This window comes from Ylistrum balloti, unplaced genomic scaffold (assembly GCF_031769215.1).
Source record: "Ylistrum balloti isolate Yb309-2 unplaced genomic scaffold, AGI_CSIRO_Ybal_v1 Utg370022, whole genome shotgun sequence".
NCBI lineage: Eukaryota > Metazoa > Mollusca > Bivalvia > Pectinida > Pectinidae > Ylistrum > Ylistrum balloti.
Genome location: NW_026782089.1, coordinates 431,002 through 454,051, shown reverse-complemented (window position 1 = coordinate 454,051; position 23,050 = coordinate 431,002). Strand labels below are relative to the sequence as shown.

General features: G+C 33.9%; 1 protein-coding gene across 1 annotated transcript; it reads right to left on the bottom strand.

Moving 5' to 3' along the window:
* Positions 1 to 373: 373 nt before the first annotated feature.
* LOC132548661 (sperm motility kinase Y-like) lies at positions 374 to 11,825 on the bottom strand. Its single transcript, XM_060212539.1, has 9 exons — positions 11,667 to 11,825; positions 8,721 to 8,923; positions 7,931 to 8,020; positions 7,637 to 7,692; positions 5,465 to 5,591; positions 4,900 to 5,024; positions 3,074 to 4,243; positions 2,909 to 2,926; positions 374 to 684 (listed from the first exon to the last, which is right to left on the bottom strand). The coding sequence occupies exons 1-9, from the start codon at positions 11,823 to 11,825 to the stop codon at positions 374 to 376; spliced, it is 2,259 nt and encodes a 752-aa protein (XP_060068522.1).
* Positions 11,826 to 23,050: the final 11,225 nt, after the last annotated feature.

Below are 23,050 nucleotides of genomic sequence, written 5' to 3'. Positions count from 1 at the left end.
ATTTAACTTATTTTGAAGATGTAGATACTATTTCACAGGCAAACAAGTACATGTGGTGAAACGCAGTTGTTAGCTTAATACTATGGTATATTATATTTCAATGTAACCACATGCCAATATAGAAACTAATTGACAGCTTTTGATCAATGTAAGTTTGCAAAACTGAATGGCAAATAAAATTCTAACACATGAGGTTTATGACGGAGACTTGGTTTTATTATTATTACTGTTAATCATTATCATTATCAAGTGTATGTATGATGTATACTCTCAGACAAAAAACAATTCTGAGCACTTAAAAATATTCGTAGATTTATCTATCATACAACCATACACTAACTACATTATATTATTGCACATTGTTTTAAAAAGTTCATTGTTTCATACAACTGGTAATTCGAATTCGTATCATCGGGGCTTCGTCGTCAACAATCAGTCGCTCCACGGGGGAGGGAGGACTAACAGGAATATCGTAGCTTGATAAATCCACAACTTCCGGTAAATGGGAAATCTCCTCACTCTTGGGGTACATCCCTAAGTCTGATTTTGCTCTCACACTGGCGGGATTTACTACATCAGGAAATCTGTTCTTCACGCCAGTAGCTGTCTTTGGTTTCTGGTAGTCAGTCACATATGTTTGGCGATAGTGACGGGTTGATGCCGATCGCTCAACCATTATCCGACCTGCAGAGATAAATCATTTCGTGAAAGTGTTCTTGTGTTGAATAGAGCATGTCAGAAAATACAAATTTCTACCGTTTCTTACCAATGATATATCATGATGGACTTCTTTTTATAAATCTTATCAATACAATATTTGTGTCCGAGATCGTAATATACGTTACGATAGCAAGGGTGTAAACTTAACGAAAAAAATAAAAAAGGAAACAAAATGCAGTTTGAATGTACAGGTGTAAAAAACATGTACTCTAAAATAAAGATGTAATACATAAAAAGAAGAAATTATTCTTGAGTAAATTTTATAATTTGATATTTGTTTAAAATTGATATTAATGTACACATCCCATAGCATCCATGTAAAGCACATATTGATATATCAACATGTATGTATATATGTTTCAAAATATATATGATAGAGTCGCACACTGACACCCAGAGACATCTACATAGGTAAAAGATGGAGAGAAGCCAGATAGAAAGCAGTAAACCTTAGTTATAGCTAGCAGAATATAATGGCTAATACAGACACAAATGTACAGGGGACACAACTCATCTTATATCACACCATTCGATTGATTTATCTACAAATAACACAGACACTAACGTACAGGGGACACAAGTCATCTTATATCACCACATTCGATTTATCTATCATTATTACAGAAACACACGTAAGAGGACACAAGTCAGCTTATATTACACCATACGATTTATCTGCCATTAATACAGACACAAACGTACAGGGGACACAGCTCATCTTATATCACACAATTCGATTGATTTATCTGCCATTAACACAGACAAAAACGTACAGGGGTCAAAAGTCATCTTATATTACACCATACAATTTATCTGCCATTAATACAGATACTAACGTACAGGGGACACAACCCATCTTATATTACACCATACAATTTATCTACCATTAATACAGACACTAACGTACAGGGGACACAACTCATCTTATATCACACCATACAATTTATCTGCCATTAATACAGACACTATCGTACATGGGTCAGAAGCCAGCTTATGTTACACCATACAATTTATCTACCATTAATACAGACACTAACGTACAGGGGACACAAGTCATCTTATATCACACCATACAATTTATCTGCCATTAATACAGACACAAACGTACAGGGGACACAAGTCAGCTTATATTACACCATACAATTTATCTGCCATTAATACAGACACAAACGTACAAGGGACACTAGTCAGCTTATATTACACCATACAATTTATCTGCCATTAATACAGACACAAACGTACAAGGGACACTAGTCAGCTTATATTACACCATACAATTTATCTGCCATTAATACAGACACAAACGTACAAGGGACACTAGTCAGCTTATATTACACCATACAATTTATCTGCCATTAATACAGACACAAACGTACAAGGGACACTAGTCAGCTTATATTACACCATACAATTTATCTGCCATTAATACAGACACAAACGTACAAGGGACACTAGTCAGCTTATATTACACCATACAATTTATCTGCCATTAATACAGACACAAACGTACAAGGGACACTAGTCAGCTTATATTACACCATACAATTTATCTACCATTAATACAGACACTAACGTACAGGGGGCACAAGTCAGCTTATATTACACCATACGATTTATCTGCCATTAATACAGTACAGGTTCGATATCTTCCAATATACTTGTAACAAAAACTTACAACGCGTATGCACCGAGAATAAAGCTTCACAACAAAAGTATTCGAACTACATTTCTAGATCGTAATATAGTTTAAATCATTGCATTGATTAATATTATGTAATACTTTTGAATTTATCTATCAGAAAGCCAGTGGAGAAAAATATCTTTGACTGTCCAACAACAATCAATGTGCAATATCACAATGTCAGTAACAGGTAAAACATCTGATTACTAAAGGGACAAAATTCCCAAATTCATAACATACAAAGTGAACGTGTCTAGAATGACGTAAAATTATTATTTTAAGTGCAAGATACTACTCTAAGTTAAAGAAATAATACGAAAACAACCATATACCTCTATCTACAGTGTCTAGACTACATTTTACTATTGTTTTATTCCTTTATGGTAGACAAGCAATTTCCTTTTATAGTATTTCAAATAAGTAAGATGATATAGACACAAGGTAACAGGCGCTTTATTATGTGTAAGCTTATCACCAACTCCCATTATATTCCTGATACAATATTACCAGATTTCGTGTTCTCTTCTGTGAAAATAAATAGCATAACTTAAATACAAAATTAATTAGATAATCAAAAGGTCTTGTAACGATGTTCCTTCATTAATGTAATTTGATTAATTAATTAATGATTTTAACTTTAAATATAATAAATACAAGCCTTTAAAACCTTACCTTTGCCTACGATCTGTGCGTCGCCTAGAATCCGTTGATCCCTTGGGGTGAGCAACTTTTGAGACGATATAGAATTACCGAATATAGTCTTACTCCTCGAAAGCGTGAGAGTAACTCCTTTTACTAATTTAGCCTTATGTCTTTGTACTGGGCCCCACACATCGTCCGAGCAAGGTTCGGTTAACACTATTGATAAATTGTCGGTATCTCTTGTATTTGGTTCTGACATAGAACGCTGTGGAGGCAGTTTCTTTTTTCCACTTTTGGTGGGAGGTACAAGTTTACCAGAAGAAGCTGGTTTTGAAGTTTTGGCAGGGAAGTTTTTACTGGAGTCTTCTAGCACATCACTACAATCACTGATAGACTGCTGTCGACCCACGGCTTTCAGAGGAGAAACACTTAGATTTCTATTCCTGTCTGTATCTACAACAGGCAAAATTGTCTGTTCATTTGATTTTGTTTCCTTTGATGAATCGTCGTGAACTTCAAACGACCTTTTTGTAAGGTCATCATGCTTGCCACCCCTATCTGAGCCCCACGCATACAGTTGTTCATACGTTGGAGCTGAATATGGCACATTGGAATATTTACCATTGGAGCCGTCTTTTATACCTATTCTACTTTCTGGTTTTATGGAAGCTATGATCTTCTGTCTTTGAAACAAAAACGATTCATTTTGCTGACGACTGAGTGTTCTATGTCTCGTCTCTTGTAAAAATTGCACATATCTCCTGTATGAAGTGGGATTTATCATAGGGGTGTTTATTTCAGCGGGTAATCTTCCCTTTTCCAGGAAATGGTCTTTGTTTGTGATGGAATCACTTTGTGATGTAAACTGTTGATCCCTCGTAGGGGATTCCACAGACAGTCCGACTAAATGAAGTCCACTTTCAAACCTGTCCAACAAAAGGTTGTACGTGGCGGCTGTAGAATTAACTTTTCTTTCCTCGAGGGATTCAATAACGTCAGATTCTGAAAAGCTGTAGGTGTTTGTCATGTAGTGAAGCACCGATTCGTGAGGTGGTACTGGTGTAACATGGGGAAGCGTTGGCTGGCGATGAATATGTTCATCGTACCCTACTGACATCCAGACGTGGTGTAGAACCTCTTCAATCCTTATTCGACGTCTGTAGTCCGGTTGTAGCATGCGTTTTAATAAATCTTTGCATTCTAGATCAACGAAATCAATATGATTCGATTAATCACAATGTAAGTATGATAAAAGGAAAATATCTGATCCCTAATTGAATGAATAATGCATGAATATATGACAGTTTGAGAAAAACAAGATACAAGCATAATGTCATTACTCATGATGAGATAACCGATATATGTTCCAATCGGGGTGGATTTCGAATAGCATTGTACTTTAATTAATGTCAAAGATAAACCAAGAGGCATATGAATAGAGATTTGTATTTTACATATTGTAAACCATTGTTCTGTAAACGTCGTAACCAATTGTGTGTGACCTATGATATTGTATGGCGTCAAGCTGTGTACAATCACAGTACGATCATTTAAACAGCAGTATGCCTAACAGAAATTAGAGGGAAAATATAAGAATTTTTGACAAAAGCTATGAAGACTCATTAAATTTCTTTTAAAAGAAACATAAGCCATTAAAGAACTTTTAAATGCGTCAGTTTCATTTTCGAATATAGATCTACTTTTTAGATAAAATGCAAATTAGAAGAACAGAATGCTACTTAAAATACGCATATAATAAATCAATAATCAGAGTTAATTTTAATGACATATTTTGAAAGACTGAAATAGAACAAAACAATGCGTATGATTTTTCTTAGTTCTGCAATCCAACTTACCTAAAGAGAGTTCTTCTGGAATGGAACAACCTTTCAGAATTAAGGCGTGAAGTTGGGCGAGGTTATTAGCTGGTTGGGGTACGAATGGCAGAGTGCCGATCAGCATTGCATACATACACACTCCACTACAATAAAGATGATAGCCATAGTCAGTAGTAAATTATAATGTTGATACGGACAAACGACAAAAGCTATCTCTTTACTGACATATACACTGTTTTCAATATAATCGAAATAATGAAATATAACTAGAACTGCCTTGTGCGGTTGGAATAAAAGAACGCAATACACAATAGCATTTATTCCAATCAACAAGTCTAAATGAAATATGTTGAAGTGCGTGAAGCCATAATCATTAGCTACTGATTACCCGTATAGTAATGGTTAGTGTTATTCACAAATGTAATTTACTACCCAAGGTATTCTCTTTCGCGACTGTCAATGGGAGGACTTATGAATCACAGTTCCATAAAGGTCAATTGTTGACAGCTGCAAATCAAATACACTATATCTATTAAAATATGTCGACTGTAGATACTCATTGTTCTAAGTTAGCAATACATACAGACTCCAGATGTCCACGCTTGATCCATACTTCTGATTGCTGAAGATTTCGGGGGCGGCGTAAGCTGGCGACCCACACTGTGTACTAAGCGATGTTTCACCATAGAACACATTACTGAGTCCAAAGTCTGGAAATAAAACATAACTGTATGAAATATGTTCAATGACAAAATTTGAACATATTATACGTTTTATTAAGTGTACTGTTTTTATTTCATACAAGCTTGTTAGCAATCTAATCATTCAAAATATTCTTAATCCAGAAAAAAGATTAGGTTTCTTTTAAAACTGACTTCAACAATGCTTTGTCGTAGATTTCTATAAATCAAGACTTCACAAAACAGCATAAAAATGAAATTCAAAAAGGAACAGCGTAGCACTTGAACAATAATAATGACTATCACATACCAGAATCAGTCTAAAATATTAGTATTACATTGTAATTTCAATAAATAAAGCTCAATCGCTTCATACTTGTTTACACTTTACTATCATTACGTTCCGTTGGTAGATGCTGAAAGTGCGTCAATACATCATTAAGTTATTGTGCAGGTTGACGTTATGTATATCAATGAGTTCTCGTTTACCGCTGATATCAATTTGGACTTGTTAAACAGAAATCAAATATAACGAAAAGGACCATAATAGAGAGAGTCAAGTCAATAAGTTATATATTGTCTTTCAGGATGTGTTCCATTAATGGACGAGGTGATTAAATGGTTAATTCATTGGGCTGCCTGTGATTGTAATATATATATCAATACAGTATTTTAACGAATAATTACTTTCAGTAACTGATATACACATTTTAAGCCAATGAATAACGAACAAATATTTCAATATAACGTTACAGCGGAGGTTTCTAATCATTATTATTTTTCATTATTTATAACAAACATAACATTGTAAAATTTCAGTGGAAATAACATTGCCATTATGAAGTATCATTAGAATATAGCAATACTTTAGTCAGAGTTTTTCAGTTTTATCTACCACTTCATTGATTACATCCATACCGAAGGACACCTTTCTCCTCCTACTCGCTACTACATCGATGGTCCCAAAAACAACAAATGACTGAGCGAAGTCAAAATGCATCACAGGGTGATTGTCATACAGTATTTTTTCTTCAAAATATCATTAATGTTATATCTAACACGTGTTAAAACCCATTTCTTTGTCATTTGTAAACTTTTAGGCTATATGCAGGAATTTTACATATACTCTACTTGTTTGTTAGGGCATCCTGTGAAATATACAAACGTGAATGAATGATGTTTTATTACCTTTGCAATATAATCGATTGAATCTTGAAGTTAAACAACGGAATAAATACAAATATTTATCTATTTTCGTGCAGAAAATCTGTACAGACATTACCGCCAATATAATGAACGTTAATTTGAGAAAAAAATCGAATTTATAAACCAGTTATATAATTAGAAAACACAAATAAAAGGCATACTAAATTACTTTAATTAAAGGTCATTATATTGGCTAACTTGCACTGTGTGAGAAAGGAAGTGTGTACTTATCGACTTTGTATAAAACCTGAGTAGGAGCTAATGAGGTTTGGATGGCTACACGATCGGGATTTGATCGATATGTGTTTACAGACACAATGGACTATAGAAAGTAATCAACAGCTCGATAATGATCGTGTTTTTAGATATGTATTGGAACAAAAGGAAGTACATATGATAATTTAGTTAATAGTGATAATTAATTCCGTTGCTGAATATAGCCGATTTAAGGTAGCTTGATTACACCTATAATTATTGCTCTACACTTGAGCATTATTTGTTTATGGCTGCCTGCACAATGGTAAATGTTGAAATAACAAATATAGCAAACACAATTAAAATTTCATCAATATTATAAAAATATGTAATTGGCACTCATATAACAGCAGCATGGAATCATGTTCCTTAATGATTATTCTAAATGTATTGTTTTAAGCACCAATAATGCGGCGTTGAAATTTTAAGCGTTTTTTGTGTGGATGTGGTGACCGCTTGGATATCTATTTTAACAGCTGACATTTCATGAGTACACGGTGTAATCACATACGATCTTAATTTATAAAACACTTTACAATATGAGCCTTTGGTATTGTTAGCTAAAATTAAATAAACTACTATCTCTAAAATACATGAAACATATTTATACCTACCAATAATTTTGATATTCATATCTTTATCGAGAAGGAAGTTCTCCAGCTTCAAATCTCTGAAATTTGAATATGATAAAACATTTATTTTTATTTTGTATTTCCCTCATTCGGCATGTTGTCAAAATCCAAAAGAGTACATTAATCAACTTTATGTCATTTTGCCTTCATAGACGATCTTTTTTCTTTCTTTTCTTTTTTATAACGCCCGTGACAATACATTTGTGATATATTGTAAAACATTACAAATGTGAAATCTTGAAAAAAAAATTATTTCATAAAATGATTACAACTTACCGATGTACAATATTAGATCTGTGCATGTGGTCCACTGCCGATGTTAGCTGCCGCAAGAATCGTCTACATTCAAATTCTGTTAAGTATTTCCTACAAATTTGAAATATTAAGCGAGATAAGATAGATTTAAGGACTTCAGCGATCCTCCCTACTAGCTCAAAAAAAAATCAGTTCGGAGGAATTTTGTTCTGAAAATAAGTAATCAAAAATATGGATCACTTAAAATCGGATTACAACTGTGTATGTTTTTGATAATTGAGCATTTCTTGGATTAAAGATAATAGGACGAAATGAAATATAAAGTTTCATTCTATAACCACACAAAGAAATTATATTGGTGTCGTGTATAGTTTAACCCCAAATGCATTTTCGAGCTAATCACAAGGCAATAAGACAACCTCCCATATTGAAGAGTAGGGGACGACTTTGGTACGATGCAAGATATCAAGTTTACCAAGTTGCGATGAATTCAAAATAATTGTAGTCGTAGTCTCAGAACAAAGTGGGGATTATCTATTCTATAGTACTATTTACTCTCATAACGGTATAATAATATAAACAGTGCGATTACTTAAATGGTCGGGGTCTACAGATAGACACGACAAAAGTTGTAATAAATAAAGGAAATAGGTTATTAATATATTTGTTGTAATACACATTGTAAAGCGTCGAAATCTCATAAACAACAATTTAAACAATAAAGATATATTTACATCACTATATTAAGAGATCTACAAATAATATATTCTACGTTTATATTTACTCCACAACCTTATTCTGATTTGCTCACTTTCCAGATAAATATTTCATGAAGTCGCCTCCATCCGCATATTCCAAGACTATGTAGTACGTATTCTCTGTTTCCATCACCTCGAACAGACGGACGATGTTAGGATGTTGGAGTTTCTGTAATACTACTGCCTCCCTGTGTACGTTTTTCCTTACATAGTCCCTAAGGAGAATGGCCTTCTTCGACACCACCTTCACCGCTACCTATACAACACACATCAACACAAGTGTGACGAGTAATGTATAAAAACGATTGAAAGAAAGTATAATGATAAAATATGGATTCATCTTTGAGCGAAATGTTACAAAAGATTACACAATCAGTTGATTTTAACAGTCATACATTCTTACGTACTCTAGTTTCTTGTGATCTCATTATGTGAAAATCGTGGTTCATTTTTTCAATGGCATATTATTATTACGAATCACTAGTATATGCGAAACAGTGATTTAAAGATATTTTTTTATGTATTATCGCAAAAATGATCAAATGGAATTGATAATAGTACAAATGAACAGTGGTATTGTTCAATTGTCTTTTCATAGACATGAACATGTTATGAACTGTTACCAACATAGATTATGACAAAATAGATTGATATATTGACTTTCAAACACTGTTTTCGGTACTGCAATTACATGTAACATGACTTCGTATAGAAAGTGGCGTCTAGTTGAATAGATAATCAAATATTCTTTTATTGAATGTTCGATGATAATGATGATTTATTGTCAAATAAATATATGAATAGAATATTAAACAAAATATATTTCAAAAATCGTTACCAGTAATATTTGATATCGATCATGAAACATTAATTTCACATATAATTAAACTGTGTATTGGGGATTACTGTAAGGTTTGGTTTGTATTTTTATATCGACCTACACTGCAAATATTCAATTAACATTTTGTAATCGATCACTACTTGGTTCTTTTAAATGCTGAAATGACTATAATAATTCAATGTACAGAAACATAATACTTAAGAAAGAAAATTGATTTTGAAATTAATTTAAATGTTTTATATTATTCATTGGATGATAAAATCACTTGTTAACTTTGAATCAAAACCACAAGATTACATTGCATATCACTTACATATACATATAAACCTTTTTTCTTATGGCCGTGTATATGAATGGGTGAGATATAGTGGTTCGTTATAGTCATTCAAGCATAATAGAACCTATTAATAGTCCATGTAACAGATCAAAGAGCGATATACCTATGTCTGCTCAAAACAGACACCTACATGATCAGATTTTGCCATTTGAAGTTGTTTTATCAGGAAGACATGCTCTTGTTGTTGGAAATGCTTGTGTCAAATATGCCCTCGATTTTCAGTATTCACCTTTCAATATACGGGAGCTTCGTTAAACACTCACGAGTTTTATTTGCAATCATTTTCATATTTTATTGTACAGTCCGGGTATTACAAATTCTTTAAATATCCCTCAGCTAATAAATATGTTTATAGTGGGCCCCTGTTCACCAATTACGGACATGATATATGAGACAGGGACAGAAAAAATAAAGCTGCCAAATATTTTTTTTCCACAGAATGAAATCATATCTGATCATCCAATTATTCTATATATAGAGGATCAACATCATATATTTCACAAGCGTGCCAAAATATTTTTCACGAATGCGAAGCACGGGTGAAAATATACACTATTATATTTAATAAGACTTTCAAAGAGAATATAAACCACTGTTCAAAATGTTTGGGAGATAATGGCACATTCTTTTACGTCAGATACTTTGACGTTAAGTCAATTATAGACCAAACTTTAAAAAATGTGTACAAGATAAGTATTTGATGGAGAAGCAGCGAATTCGCTTCATTTGTGTCCACACAGGAATACCAGAGAGCTTCAATGAAGTAACTAGAACGAATCATTCTTATTAGTAAAAACAAAAACAAGTGATGCCATCTCTAGTGACGTTACTAATTTTACTTATATCATCATAGCATTAGTGATAATGCCATTTAATCAAAACGATACATTGCTATATTTCTCTTATTTTTTATTCATTCAAATAGACTAAATAAAAATACTTTTATTGGGTAGTGCGAGTTTTTTAAACTCAGACACCACTAAAACAAAATAAACCGTATTTAAAACATTGCCATATGCACTATGTAGACACTGTACAAACATGTTGGCAAAAGCAACACAGGTGTTACGAGGCTATATCTAAAGTTTAACATTAATATACTTACTCAATTCATGAGATTAAAAACCGGAGAAGGCGTTAAGTACCACTATAAATGTGTATTAAACACATAATGTTGGAGGACTATACATCAAAGCAACGAAAGTTCGATAAATATAGAGGTTATGACTACAATAAAGTTCATGATTTCAAGGTTTATTAATTTTAGGTATATGTACATATGGTAGGCATGATACCTAAAGGAAATAAGATAGGCGCGTTTACACATTTGACTAGATGAAAAGAAAGTCTGCTGACTAATAACTAAAATCAATTCAGCTACATGATTCGGATCCGAGCACAGCACCCGTTAAATTATTCATAAATCAAGAAATAAGTTTCAAAAGAACTCGTCTAACGACATTTTAATGGCAAGAAAACTGAGCCATTCGCTTTAATAACAAAATGACCCGATATTTCGATGTGATGCACATCATACATGTAACACGTCAATCTGTTGAATGTTAGGAGCCTTTTTATTATCAGTATGTGTAAACTTCTAAAATAATTCATTATAATGTTTTGTCTAGAATCCTGTTGTTGTTAAAAGTTATTGACATCTGATTATTCTACGATGTTACACCATGATCTACATCAACATATATACACCTAATCACATATAGACCTTATGCTTCAGAAAATACTTGTAGCGTATATATAAGCTTTTTATGGGGGTTGCGCTTTCCTCTTTTCGGTTAAGATATAAAGTAACAAAATATTTACCTTTTCTCTTGCTAGGACATGGAATCCCTGACGAACCTTAGCAAAGGAACCTTCTCCAATTGTTTGTCCGAGGATATAGTTCCCGACTTTCTTCTTTCTGTCGAATGGAACATATTTCTCTGTAAACTGCCTCTCAAACTTCTCCATGACCTGCAACATGTCGTGGCCGTATAATTTCGGCAGTACTTCCCATGATGAGCTTATTTTAAGACTACAAATATTGTTTGTTTTATCTAGTCCATTGTGTTATTTTACTGTGAGTATCAATCATGGGTAGCTGTGTATACAACACTTTGTCGTATTTGTTTGAGCGCTATACCCATGCCATTGAACAGCATTGTTTATAATATATAGTATTGTCAAATTAAAACCACTCCGAAAACATGCACCGTGACTCCTTAAGGTTCATTGTACTGAACACGTTGTTCTGTCAGCCACATTTTACAGTAGTTATAACCAGTAGATCTCGTTCACATGGAAGTTCCACATAATGTCATGATGCATTACAATATTCCACAGTTGTAAATTTACAATTATAGACATGATGTCCTCGTGTCTCCTTCCGTACGTATGGTATAATCCAATACGTTCAAAGTACCAACTAGCGGCTTTTAACGGATATTCAAATGTATAATGAAGTTATTGCTCAAGCGTTCAGAATCAGGCAGCACTTTCTGTTAATCAATAAACGGTAGTGAATAGACTGTTTTGATATTTTCATCACATCGCATATGCGATTGTTCGGTTAAATAAGCTCCATTTAAATAACTTAAACATGAGGTTACATTTTGAAGGAACTAACGTATCTATTACACTGACAAGGAAAGGCGCGTCACTAACTCAATCATGAACCTTATATAGCTAACAAATCGTCAGTCTATCAAGGATGAATAACATTAATTCAAAAACACGCTTGGTTTGGTCTAATTATAATGAAATTACATGCACACTCACTATCATATTGACTAAAACAGAATACTTCTTTAAACATTCTGATAGCGATTTAGTACTTTGATATTTAACGACATAAAAAGAAATCTAATATTATCATTAATGGCTAAGGAACTTCGAACTCCTATATCACTATTGCTGGATAGATTCGCCGTCACTAACGCACACTAATGTTTCTATAGACCAACGATAACGGTAGACGGGAATCAATGCCGTGTATCCCCATATCGCGTGGAAAATCTCGGCGAAATAAATACACCTGGTGTAGTTCACATCAAATCACTTCGTTCAATAACCGTCTTCGTCGGTCATTATATTACATAACGTGAAATCCCCAACCAGGTACACCCTCCTGGGAGAGAATCGATGATGTCAAAAAGTCGAGCCGTCTAGATCAATTATTCTGCCGTCCGCAATCCTAGTACTCCGAAACGGAAAAACTCCGTGGTAGAAATACTGCAGTCAACACCACAACCTGACGAATAGATTCAGGATAAATGATACTTCACCAGCAATATCTGAGCAACAGTACACTTTATATAATTACGATATTGCATACCTATTACTTCATTGTAATAATACTAGCTCTAATTTTTCGCTGATAAGACATAATTTAGAATCATCTTCATTATTTTATCGGTGTCTCAGGCTAAGTGTTTGAAACCTGATAAATGCTACATTACGAGATTTATATATCCATTCCTTTTACATCGTTGATGCCTTAACACTTCATTACTCCAAGGACGTGTATGTTACTCATAGAGGTTGATTTTCGTTTTAATCTCAAACAAGCCTTCACGATACACGATACAAAGTCTTATCGGGCGTGTGAAGCCCTATAGCTGTAAAACTATTGACCTTTCGACGAGGTGGTATTCTACTACGGCAAATAAATTAATATACGTCTTTTCAGCAAAGTTCAATGAGGTGTATTGTATGTTTGTTTGAGGGATTCAAGACGACATATAATTAACAATGGTCATTCTATGTCTCAAAAACGTTTGATAAATTAAATACCATCCCTGCTAAAAGACTACTATATCTCTATCAAAAACAAGACCCTATTAACGGGGTCAAGGGTGGGATTTACAAACTACAAATGCAGTCTACATTGTCAATGTATTGAATTTCATAATTGAAATCCGATATCTTAGAACTGTTATTATGGTTAGAGACTAGATACCAAATGCTGTATGTCTCCGCTTTAGGCAGTTTTCAAGGGACACGTCCCGGTGATGACAAACCACCTATCGGATTTAAGTCTGAGTCTATTTGACATATGACACGGTCTGTTTGATTGATTACCGTTCATACCAGTTCTTTAGTAATAGTCAAATGTTACCTGATTAATATTCCAATTAAGCGGCACGTGTACCTTGATTTATACATGTTTTGTACGAATTCTTTGGTATTATCCAATAGTTCGGTGAAGTTTACAAATATCGTATGCCAGGCACGAAATCCGTTGTACGTAATATTTTAAAGAAGTTTTAGCCACATGTTAACATACGATATGAAAGCGGACCAAAGTTTTAGTGTATAGTCTACTCAATGGAATGTATGTATATATATATATGCAATGTATATGAAATGGATTTGAAAATATCAAAGCGTCATCTGTGTTGTAATTTAGATATTCCTCACAGAAATTTAACTTCAGTAAAGTATACCAAATCTTGATATCACATTTAGATACATAGGTTACAGTAAAAACGGTGATTTATTTACGTCGATTAGTATACTAGTGATCAGCTTACGGAGATTGATATCCTGGTACCTACGTACTATTACGATCTTCAAGACTTCTCGACACATTCAAAGTGTCAATTATATGCAACTTATGACAAATATTGATATTTTGTTTACTGCAGATAACACAATAAATCATAATTTAAATATGTCGCTTCCAGTAGTAAAGTCTATAACAAATTACAGTCAAACCGCTCGACTGGCCATCCGTATTAAGCAACGCTCCTTTATTCAGAAAATGCCAATTCTTTGTCACAGAAACTGGTACATCCTGCGTCATTACGTTGTAAATAATTCATCCCTACGAAAGATATCCACTGTAGAAAACCATCTTTGTAAGACGGGCCTTATTGATTAACTAGCTCTGTTAAGAAACATCTTCTGTCCATATAAACAACCTCTATTAAAAACCACCTTCTTTCAAGGAACCATCCCGGCACCTTCATTACAAGATAAAAACAACGACTCTATTATGATGTCACACATTTTCTATGACAAACCACATTTGTATAACTCAAGACAATGACAGCCTCTGTTAAGGGAACACCTTTTCAAAAGAGACTACTTTTGAAAGAGACCGCATTTTTAATACCTTTAGATATGAAACACGATAAGGCGTTAAGAACCATATACAATTTGCGCCGTAAAAATCATTTAAATAGACTTTAATAATTCCTTTGGGTAACACCATAATGGCATGGGGTATTTGAAGTGCAGGTGTTATAGTTGAGAAGTGGATGCTATATTCAAATAAAGTTTTGATTGAAGTCGAGTTTAAGCACAAAATATGATTAATCGTGTCATTGTGTCATGCAAAATGGAATAGCTCTGTAACGTTAAGAAATGTACCATAATCTTAGATCCGTTTACCTAACGAATGCACTAATCTTTATAACTCCCATCTACATAAAAAATCAAAAACATGACAGGATGAATTTTAAACTGGAAAGGGTTTCAAGATCAAACAGATAACGCGATTAATGTATTCAAGTTATGGAAGAAACGTTCCAATTAAAAATATCGTTTTGTGGTGCATTTGAGTAAAATGTCACCAAGCCAATATCACGTCATCTTGTCTGTTTACTTGTACCTATTTCCTAACCTTAACATCAAGTAAGTCTCAAAGTGTGTTCCATACACATAGTGTAGGTGTGTTTTACTGGTATCGTATCTAATATTGACTAAGCTAATTTTTTAATCTTGAACAAATAAGCATTTTTATTAGTCTTGTAGTTGCTGAAATTTATTTGTCGAGACCCTCTTAAGAAGAATTTCCATACATACTAGTTTTTAGATTTCAAAGGTTTTCGTGTTGACATTGGTTCGATAACATCATTAAACGTCAATACCATATTTCAAACAAACGTTATCATAAATATGTAAATATCCTGATTAAAAAAACAGACTTTTCAAAACCGTAACACGAACGCTCTCCCATTTGAATGTCGCATTGGATTCAAGGAAACAAATATTTGAAAAAAAAAAACAATAAAACCGTATCTTAACTACATCGATGGTAGATATTCTGTGAAAATCTACAAAACCCCCGTTTCGCGAAATGACACAATTTTTGGACATTGTATGTGATTGGAAATTTATCGACTAAAACACAATCCTCTGTGAAAGGAAAGATCGTTATATCTATATTTCATTTGTTCAGAAAGCCTGTCTTCATTCTCATAATGTGATTATTATAACATTATTTGATAGCAAAACTCATTTAGGATTTTGAAACCCCGTTAAGAAGCCATTAATGTGAATTACTGAAACATTAATGGATATTTATTGAATCACAATCTCGACTTAAAAATGACAATAACATCTACCAATCACTTTTGAAATATTTTACTATTTTCCCGTCTCCTGCCAATTATTGCGGAAATCAGCAACTTACGAAATCAAGTAATTGGCCAAGTTAGTGCGAATAGATTGCATTTACAACTTAACAAACAGGTACACATACCTCATCATATCAACACAGCACTTTGGTGGAGAATGAAATGTCATTGATGATCTGTCGCCACATAGACGTTCCTCCACCTCCGAACATGGCTCTTATCTTTCTCAGCTTAACCGAAAGGCGCCTTTTATCTTTTGTTTCTGTTTTGTTGAATCAACTACCTAATCGGGTTTGAGCTCTCGATCAATAGGGACACTGACGTGAGTGCGAACACAAACCTCTTCGTGTGTTGACAGAACACGATTTAATAAGGTTGTGAGTTGTCTCCTACACATTTAATATACACCATTTGATGTGCAGATGTTTTATTCACATCTGTATTTCCTGACAATTTCGAGTTGTCAGTATGTACACATTGCAAATAGCTGTCTATCACATAAGGCATGGAATTTAAACAAGTATGCTATTGACGATAATGAATTCCTCTATTGAAAATGTGGTTTTTCAATTATTTTGTGAAGTGTTCAATTGTTCTGCACTCCTAAAGACATAGTCTTAGTCATCTGAATGAAGTAGCCGATATGCATATTAAGACTTTTTAACAATGTAGCAGAAAGCGTTGCGAATGGGGGTTAGTTGTCGGTAATACACAACTTATATATGTAGAAACAACACTTGAAGGCAATTTTGGGTATATCTTACCATGACAAAAATAAGTCTGTTCAGCTATTAATCCTAGCAGGAGAGATTAGTTTAACCAAGAACAAGTTGTGCAAAAAGAACTTAATTTGTTAAGCTAGTTGATGAAATCTTTCTGTTTATAGTATTTGTTTCTCTCCATTGTTTTTCTGAGAGCACAGATTAGAATTCCAATGTTTAATATTCCATCTGTTATATATGGTCGATAGTTCAACATGACATTTTCCAAATTTTCAGTAGACTTTCATCCCTTTAAGAAACTTGAACATGTCACACATTATGCTTTAGATTTTTGTTCTTACATAAAGTATATCAAATAAACCTATGTACAACTATACCATTTATATGTCGTTTCCTAAATCTTCGCCTAAATCTTTAACTTATTCGAAATCTGAATTGAAAGGAAATCATTCTTGTCTTCATTCACTTTTAAACGTGACGAAGTATATATGTTGACGTTGTAAACGTTGGGAAAATTGAACGTTTTGTAGTATCACTTGATGTTATGCGTTTGGTAGTGACTTATTTAGAAATAGTGAACATATCACAATATAAATATGGGAAAATATCAAAAATGCTGACGTTGTTATCGAAAGCAAAGATTTCAAATACTTAAAAATATGTATTGAATCATGTCGTAGGTCTGTTTAATATTTGCCCCACGGTATGTGTACTTACAAACTGTACATAACATAGTTTAAACCCGTGGATCATTATTGACAGGTGAAAGATAAAAGAATCATGTTTGACATTGTCTGTAGAGACTACCCTTTCAAGTCAAATTTATGGCTGACATGTTGAAATTTCCTTTGCTGTTTTAGTAGTTCATATTTTCTGAATTCAGTTTTTTTTCTTTAAGAACAAATCATCAATTCTGGTGATCACAATTCGTATTGAACAATTTGTTTTCCACATTTTAAAATCATGTCATTCAGCGTTACGCTTCAATGAAATGATTTAGCAGATATCTTATCAACACTATATGTGTCGCTAGTACATACATGTAACGCTTTACTTATTACAATGCCGGCACAAATATTCCGGAGACAATAACCTTCATAATTACATTCACAGATCCAAAATGAACGAAAAACCCTGCATAAGCTATCGTTTCCTTTTCATTACACGATGCCACAAGTCAGAATAAAAGAATCATTTCATTATTCATTGTTTAATAAACCTACTTTCATTGTGTTTCTTTGTCTTCTATATTTCGGTTATGGCTGTCATTTCTTTCTGATGTTGTTTTTACCTTTCCTTTTGTTTTCGTGTCTCCACTGTCTTTGTTGAAGTATTTTCATTCTTTCTGATATCTCCTTAATTCCTGAAGCATTTCTTTTTGTTTAGGAGTTTCCGCTGTACCTGATGTAGTCTTCATGTTGCTTCTAATGTCTCCTTAGTTCCTGAAATATTTTGCTTTTTATGTCTCTTCTCTCTACACTGAAGTCTTCACATTCCTTCTGGCTTCTCCTTAGTTCCTGAACTATTCCCTTTTGTTTTGATGTGTTCATTATCCCTTTTGTAACCACCCTATTCCTTCTGGCGACTCTTCTTTTTGTTAGTGTCGTTGTCTTACCGTTTTGTTAGTGTTGTTGTCTTACCCTTTTGTTAGTGTTGTTGTCTTACCCTTTTGTTAGTGTCGTTGTCTTACCCTTTTGTTAGTGTTGTTGTCTTTCCCTTTTGTTAGTGTTGTTGTCTTTCCCTTTTGTTAGTGTCGTTGTCTTTCCCTTTTGTTAGTGTCGTTGTCTTTCCCTTTTGTTAGTGTCGTTGTCTTACCCTTTTGTTAGTGTTGTTGTCTTTACCTTTTGTTAGTGTCGTTGTCTTACCCTTTTGTTGGTGTCGTTGTCTTACCCTTTTGTTAGTGTTGTTGTCTTTCCCTTTTGTTAGTGTCGTTGTCTTACCCTTTTGTTAGTGTTGTTGTCTTTCCCTTTTGTTAGTGTTGTTGTCTTTCCCTTTTGTTGTCTTACCCTTTTGTTAGTGTTGTTGTCTTACCCTTTTGTTAGTGTTGTTGTCTTACCCTTTTGTTAGTGTTGTTGTCTTTACCTTTTGTTGGTGTCGTTGTCTTACCCTTTTGTTAGTGTTGTTGTCTTTCCCTTTTGTTAGTGTTGTTGCCTTTCCCTTTTGTTAGTGTCGTTGTCTTTCCCTTTTGTTAGTGTCGTTGTCTTACCGTTTTGTTAGTGTTGTTGTCTTTCCCTTTTGTTAGTATTGTTGCCTTTCCCTTTTGTTAGCGTCGTTGTCTTTCCCTTTTGTTAGTGTCGTTGTCTATCCCTTTTGTTAGTGTCGTTGTCTATCCTTTTGTTAGTGTCGTTGTCTTTCCCTTTTGTTAGTGTCGTTGTCTTTCCTTTTTGTTAGTGTCGTTGTCTTTCCCTTTTGTTAGTGTTGTTGTCTTTCCCTTTTGTTAGTGTTGTTGTCTATCCTTTTGTTAGTGTCGTTGTCTTTCCCTTTTGTTAGTGTCGTTGTCTTACCGTTTTGTTGGTGTTTATTGTCTATCCCTTTTGTTAGTGTTGTTGTCTTCCCCTTTTGTAAGTGTCGTTGTCTATCTCTTTTGTTAGCGTCGTTGTCTTTCCCTTTTGTTAGTGTTGTTGTCTATCCCTTTTGTTAGTGTTGTCGTCTTTCCCTTTTGTTAGTGTCGTTGTCTTTCCCTTTTGTTAATGTTGTTGTCTATCCCTTTTGTTAGTGTTGTCGTCTTTCCCTTTTGTTAGTGTCGTTGTCTTTCCCTTTTGTTAGTGTCGTTGTCTATCCTTTTGTTAGTGTCGTTGTCTTTCCCTTTTGTTAGCGTCGTTGTCTATCCCTTTTGTTAGTGTCGTTGTCTATCCTTTTGTTAGTGACGTTGTCTTTCCCTTTTGGTAGTGTTGTCGTCTTTCCCTTTTGTTTGTGTTGTTGTCTTTCCCTTTTGTTAGTGTTGTTGTCTATCCTTTTGTTAGTGTTGTCGTCTTTCCCTTTTGTTAGTGTTGTTGTCTTTACCTTTTGTGGTGTCTGCCGTTCCTGCTATAGAATTTCCTGTTTCTTTGCAGTTCTATCTGTTGCTGTTATAGACTTTCCACTCGATTTGTTGTCTTAAATTTTTAAGCTACTCTTTTCCCTGAAATTTTGGCGCGTCTCTTCTGTCGCTTGTGTCTACTTATCTTTGTATTAATGTCGTTCTGATCTTATTGCAGATTTTCCTGTTGTTTTATCGATCCTGGTGATGTCTTTCTTTTCCTTTTCGGTACCTTGAATTTCTTTGTTGTCTCTTTACATCACATTAGCGTTCTAATATTGCATTCCATTGCTTTCTATTGCTTTCCATTGCAGACAAACAGACAGACAGCTAGACATACTGGCAACCTTACTGGCAACCTGACACACTGTATAAATTTGTTTATTATCTTTATCATTACTTCGAATCTCCCTTAGAGATTGTGTGTCTTGGAGGAAAGATATCATTGTTAAACCGAAATGACTGCATGCTTTGTTAAACATAAGGACAAGTGATCTAGAAACAAAGGACTTGACAAGATAAAGTATAATACTCCCAACTAACCTTATTTTATTTCATATCTTTCCCAATCTCTTCTAAAAGTAAATAGTAAATTGTGGTATAATCCCAAGTTGTTATGAACTCCACACTTCCTTCATATCTTTTTTTCTTATTACTTTTCGTTCTCATTAACTCTTCCAATAAACTTTTCAATCATTAAAATGGCATCTTCAAGTTAGCAAAGGGCGAACTTCACTTGGGTTTTATTGATACAAAAAAGAACACAAAGAATACATGTGCTGTACACATGTAGTTGGGTAATATCAGACGAGTTATTTCCCTTGATTTCCACGGCCAGTAACTGCTCATCTTAATCCAACATAACGAGTATACTGACTAAATAACCATCCTCAGAAATCCAGAATATACTTACTTACATAGGAGAACAACGACTCGTAGTGTTGTATGTTGTATCAATATGACATTTATTTGTCCTTATCAAACAAACCAAAGCACTTTCTTTTTATCGAGTAATGAGACGGGTGAAGAGACTAGCCTCTTTTGTACAATAGAAAAAATGTGACAAATCCAATGTCAACAAACATGGTGACTGTCATTGTCGTCCTGACGACAAAAAATCGCCGTGATTACAATCTGTCAGCTTAATTATTGATCGTGTTTACATTTTCATCATTCCTATATAGGTGTGTTTTATGTTGTCGGTACAGCATATGTGTGTTTTATCATTAGAACACATAGGATGGTGGATTCCCCCTTCGGTATCGATACCCGGGCTAACTTAGAAAGATAAGGTGACTTTGGGCAGGTATCCATGTTTTAAACAACGTTGTACTGTAGAACTGAACAGAGTGTCCATTATGATCAAAGATAATACAAACATGTGTTGTTTGCATTGTCAATCTTCTGACGGTTTGACTAGAGTTCTGAGCGGGTTGACTAACACCAATCGTATCTGGGATCTACTGTTCCATTGAGAGAATAGCATTGTGACTTAAGCGTTTCCACGTATAGCTCATATTACATATATCACAACATGGTTTACTGCTATAGTATACGAGAGTTTAAGGAATTATATGTCTAGTGTGGGACTGCTTTATACTGTTTCTGATGATACTCCTCGGGTAAAGATGATAGCTCCATTTCGTTATCCAAGGACACAGGCAGACTTAGAATGCTTCCGTAAGTACAAACACCTTATATGATAAAACATAATGTTATTTTCAGTCAACAATACAGCTATAATTGGCTTACTTCACTAATACGTGCGTTTACAGAATGGTGTGATATCCAGCCTAACATCCATACACAAAACAAAAATATCTACATTTGTACGTAATCGATCCTTATCAGACTAGAAAATTATTCTGTCAATTTCCATTTTCTTTCGTTCTAATTTTACCTCTGCTTTTATACCACACAGTTGCGAATTTAACATTTATTTTGAGAGGCAGAATTGTCTTTATTTCAATAATGAATTATTTTCAACAAAGGAAACATGAAGACTACAGTATAACGTCCTTTTTGTTTTTTATATCGAGGATACATACCATACCAATCAATGAAAATATATCAATTGTTCTACTTAACAATACGCTGCCTACCCCAACTGAAGTGATAGCGGTGAATACATTACGTCAGTGACAGTGATATATTGTACTGAAAGCGATATTTTTTTCACCGTACATACTTGTCATCTGATGTCGTGATAGCGGTACAGCCATCACACCGTATGTATAGAATACCAGGTGGTAGTGGTAGTGATTCCATGTGCAACGTGTAGTTATTGAGGGAAATCGTTTATGTGATATGCTACAGGTGCCTGTTATCAAATGTCGAGATCCTGGTAAATATGTTACACCGTATATGACAGACATAATCAAACTGTTCTCATTCACTCTTATCTTCATGATTGGACTGTTTGAAAGATGATAAGACATTTTTTAAAGATATCAGAAATAATTAAAAAAAACAAGAATTTAAATGAATACTGATGTTAATGTTGAAATCGTCATTAGGACAAAAAAGATTACGAAACCACTGTCAAAGGTAATACATACAGGGAAATCATGAAAAAAAATACAATAAAACATGTATGTTTTAGAATGGGTGTATATGCCTCCCACTCATCAAGTGCCTTTAGTTCTATAATTGTTTACACAAACTGTATGTCTGAAATTGTCTGTTTCAGTATATCAGTAGATCTTTAATCTGGATCAAATAGTTAATCAATCAATTATTTATTTTTTTTTATATTTCACACTTGTGACAATGGATGGAAATATGGTTAAGTCCTGCTGTTAACGGCTTACGAGAAACTTTTGATATTTATACAAAAACAATACCACTTGAAATGTTCATTTGTTTGATCTGTCTATTACTGAAAAAGTGACATAAAATTCAAGCGTTACAGTCAGTACAAGATCGATCCTTGTTACTATCGTCAAATTATTAACGCTAGCATATCTCAAATATTCATTTCGAGTTTCTTTTTTTTCATTTATTGCCGGGGCTATTTATGATATTGGCATGGATGGAAGTTATGATGTGTGGTCAAGTTCCTCATGATAATACTAACTGATTCGTGGCATTATAGAGTGAAGATTT